The sequence below is a fragment of the Nanorana parkeri genome, unplaced genomic scaffold (genome assembly GCF_000935625.1).
Source record: "Nanorana parkeri isolate BGI_ZX_2015 unplaced genomic scaffold, ASM93562v1 scaffold2297, whole genome shotgun sequence".
Classification (NCBI taxonomy): domain Eukaryota; kingdom Metazoa; phylum Chordata; class Amphibia; order Anura; family Dicroglossidae; genus Nanorana; species Nanorana parkeri.
In genome coordinates this window covers 89,003-93,246 of record NW_017308565.1, presented here as the reverse complement: position 1 = coordinate 93,246, position 4,244 = coordinate 89,003, and the positions used below count along the sequence as shown (strand labels likewise).

Genomic DNA, 4,244 nt, shown 5'->3' with positions numbered 1-4,244 from the left:
ACAAATGTCCAACATTTTCAATAAAAAAATATCTTGATATATTTATTACAGTGAAACATATTGACCTTATTGAGTTCATTTAAACAGAACTGTAGTATCCCAGGGAAGACGTTAATTCCAACTGTGCTTCTCAGGTTTTTCTTTGGCACATTCGGTGTGCTAATCACACAGTAAAAGATTTTTCCCTCATTTAAATATCACCAGTCTCTACTAATGCAAAAAGACAAAAAAAAAAAAAAAAAAAAAAAAAAAAAAAAAAAGTAGTACTGTGCACGAACAGCTGTGAACACTGCTTGCTCCAGATTGTAACAAATTCTGGTCCTCACAAAATATTTTTCTGTTACAATACCCAATCCTTAAAGACATTCCATCGCTTGATTTATTTTCCATTTGTGACCTAACTGGCCCAGGAAGAGTTGCAAAGTCAAAAATCATTTTATATGTTCTTTCTCCTCTAAACACATGATTTCATACTGGAGATTTTTACAGGAGTAATGTCTCCCTCTTGTGGCAATTCCTGGTCATTACATTGTGCTCAGGATTCATCAAAAAATGCTTGCCGGTCGTCTGTAGTGACAGGTTCCGTCTGCTCTTCCATAGTTCCATAGGTTCGATGGGGTTCCTTATCCATACCCACAGAATGTAATACACTGGGGACGTACATCTGAAATGACATTTCATTACAAGAAGTTGATATGTTGGAAATATTGTGGTTCATTTGAAACAAAGACCAGTCACTAGTGGCTTACCACAAGGCTCTGTACTTTGTCTTGTTCTAAATAATCTGTTTGTAAGTGATATAACTGAAGGTTGGATGACTAAGGTATGTCTGTTTGTTAATGACACCTAGGTGTGCAATGGGGTTCATCGCCCTGGAGAGGTTTGTAACATAGAACATGAGTGGCATAGGTGGAAGATGGTTCAAAGCAATGCAAACAAATAATTCATTTAGGGATAAATAATCTTCTAATATAGTACAATATTGGGGGATACATTGTTGACCAGAAATACATAAGAAAAATATTTGGAGGGTGCTTATTTCATATGATTGCAAAATGAGCAAATAGGGTGGCTAGAAAGTGAGGAAAACAAATAGAATTCTGGCGTGCATCAGGGATCATCAACAGGAGGAAGGAGGTCCTTATACCTCTATATAGATCTTTTTCTTTTGAAAAGTACTTCAATCATCCAGAAACCTGCATAGATGGTCCTTTACCACACAGGTGGTTTTTAGGCAACAATTGTTATAATCATGCAGGATATATCCAGTGGAATGTTTTAAGTGTTTTTAAATGTCTCTGGTACATGAGTTTATTGTATATGTCTTTTTCTACTATTAAATATTGTATCAATTTTGATTTACCTGTGTTGAACCAATCTTTTTAGAAGGGATTTCTAATTTTTGGGGGAACGTTTTTGTGAATAGTTGTTTGAAACCCTGTAGATTGGTATATTAGTTTATACACTAGCGTAACTCCTCCCCCCTTTTTTTTGTTGTTGCAATTTTAGTTATCACTAGAGGGATCCCCAGCAGGAGGAAGGAGGTCCTGATTTCCCTGTATAGATCTTTAGAAGGATGAACAGCAGGAGGAAGGAAGTCCTGATTCCTAGATCTTTAGTTAAACCTTACATTTCATAATCCTGTTGAGATCATTGTGAAGCTCTGTCAACACTCCAAGCTCCCACTGGAACCAGATGCTTGTGGACGGGGTCGGCATCCAGTAGATTGTGGCCATATGATGGCTAGACCTATATAGATATTTAGTCTAGTCCGGTCCAGTGCGAACGCAAGAAAAATGCAGCATTTTTTGCGTTCGCACTGGACCGGAAAGCAGGCAATGTTTTGCCACACGTTCGATTGCACTGCGGGCGGGGGGCGTGGCTGCGCTGCCATTGACTTCAATGCATCGCCAGCCACCTCCTGCCCCAGAACGAAGGGGGGAGTTTATTGTGCGATTGCTGTGCGTTCCAGCAGCTACAGCTCTGGAACGCGCCGTAATGGGTGTGAAGTGACCCTTAGAGTTACGTTTTTCCTTAAAGTGACATTAAACCCTCAGATTTTTTTTTAACATAAAACAATACTGTAATGTGCTATATGTGTTTATTGATTCTGCGCTGGATATGTGAAACAAAAATACTGTGTCCAAAAAATGTACTATAGTGAATTAGTTGAATTAATTAAGTTAAATTATTTAAATTAATTGAAGGCTGCAGCAATATAGACACCTGGGTCAAATCATATGAGTTTCTAACTATGCAGCGCCAACAAGAATAATAAACAAACTAAATGGATGTGTTTAACTTAACAGTAAACTGTGATCAGTGAAATATAGTAAATCAATCAACGAAAAATCGGTGTGGATCAGTGTGCCCAAAATTGTTATAACAGATATACATTCATATATACCATCAATAATTGTGAAACTAAAAAGTACAGATATACATTCATATATACCATCAATACTTACTACACGTCATACCAGATACAGGATTTCGTTCAGTATATTGCTTTGCCGGCCGGAAAATCTTGGTTTTCGTTACTCTGTAGTTCATACCTGTATATGGTATGACGTGTAGTTAGGCCCGCCCCTGTAGTAGGGGCGGGCCTAACTACACGTCATACCAGATACAGGATTTTGTTTAGTATATTGCTTTGCCGGCTGGAAAATCTTGGTTTTCGTTACTCTGTTTTTATTAGATTCAAATAAAGCCCCTTTTGGAAACTGTTATACAATGAAAGGCTCTTTCTTTATATGACTGTGGAGACACACCGCTTGCTGGTCACTGATCGTTGAGAGACGCGGTGAGGACGCTGCGGCTCTGGGAGCTTTCATTTAAGCGCTTCTGGCTGCTTACCACAGCCACTACATCACGATGAGTGCACACTTTGAGGGGATACGTACGGCACTAGCCCACATCCCCAACAAGCTTCACGGAACTTTCACATCAACTCACAAGTTTTGTGCACCTGGAACACTTTATCGCTATTTACGGTGTTTTTTTACACCAACACTAATCACTCCAAGGACCCTGGGGGATTGTATGTCCGGGGTATTTGCGGTTTATAAGAAAAAAGCACATAACACAGTTTAATTTTTTATATTTGCTTTTTATTTCACAATTATTGATGTATATCTGTTATAACAATTTTGGACACACTGATCCACACCGATTTTTCGTTGATTGATTCACGATATGTCGCTGATCACAGTTTACTGTTAAGTTAAACACATCCATTTAGTTTGTTTATTATTCTTGCTGGCGCTGCATAGTTAGAAACTAATACTGTAATGTGCGCCTTACTGTAATCCATGGTTGTTTCCCTTCTCTTTGCTGCTCTTCCTTTTAAATCTGTATCTCTTCTCATGCTGGGCAGAACTTCTGTTTTGCAGCAGACTGCCTTGTCTCTGAAATGGATACATGGTGTCTGTGTGAAGGTTCACAAATTGAGCCAGCACTACAGGAAGAGGCACTCAGCTGCAAAGAGCAGTTCTGCCCAGCATGAGAAGAGAGAAGGTTTTAAAAGGAAGAGCAGCAAAGAGAAGGGAAACTACCATGGATTACAGTAAGGCGCACATTACAGTATTGGTTTATGTTAAAAAATCTGAGGGTTTAATGTCACTTTAATGTTGCCTGAGGAAAATGGTAAACCAAACCAAATCACTCTGTTGTACAAATACTCATGCTACTTATATCTAATGACTCACAGGTGACCTCCGGGGAATGTCCTCTTCTTCTATTGGGGACTCTGTGCCGGCCTGTGATTCCGCTATCTACAAATAATAAAACACAAAAAACAAAAAGGATCATGCGGTTATACATTCCAGAGATTGTAGAGGATTACTATTTCTCAGCTGATAATGATGCTGTGTTTGGTAGGCATCTGTGCTGGTGTAGTGTTTCCACCACCATCTACACTTGCCCATTTACAAATCACACCGTGTGATGGAGCTGCAACCATACATTTTTTGAATGGGAGTACAAGACACAGTGATCCACTGCTGAAGTCCGCACCTGCTTCCAAGTGGTCTTGTTTCCCCCCTTTGTTGTGATGTAATCACTGGAATTTTTAGGATCTGAGAGGACCCCGCAGATGGATAGCCAATGGGAAGTGTCCACATAATCAGGCATCTGAAATAGGACCCTACCACTGTGCAGTTCAGAAAATAGGAGGCTTGGGGATTGGTGACCAGTGGGGGAAGGACTCCCTACATTAGTGGTCAGTTAGAACAATGCCCCCCCCC

At 39.7% G+C, this 4,244-nt stretch overlaps 1 protein-coding gene across 1 annotated transcript in view; it reads right to left on the bottom strand.

Annotated features, from left to right (window-relative positions):
• Positions 1-424: 424 nt before the first annotated feature.
• Positions 425-4,244, bottom strand: part of TMEM63A (transmembrane protein 63A) — a 48,507-nt gene continuing 44,687 nt past the window's right edge. The window contains exons 22-23 of the mRNA XM_018573241.1: positions 3,708-3,773; positions 425-664 (exon numbers count right to left, since the gene is read on the bottom strand). Coding sequence (XP_018428743.1) covers positions 536-664; positions 3,708-3,773 — 195 coding nt within the window. The 3' untranslated portion in view covers positions 425-535. The remainder of the gene's footprint in view (positions 665-3,707; positions 3,774-4,244) is intronic.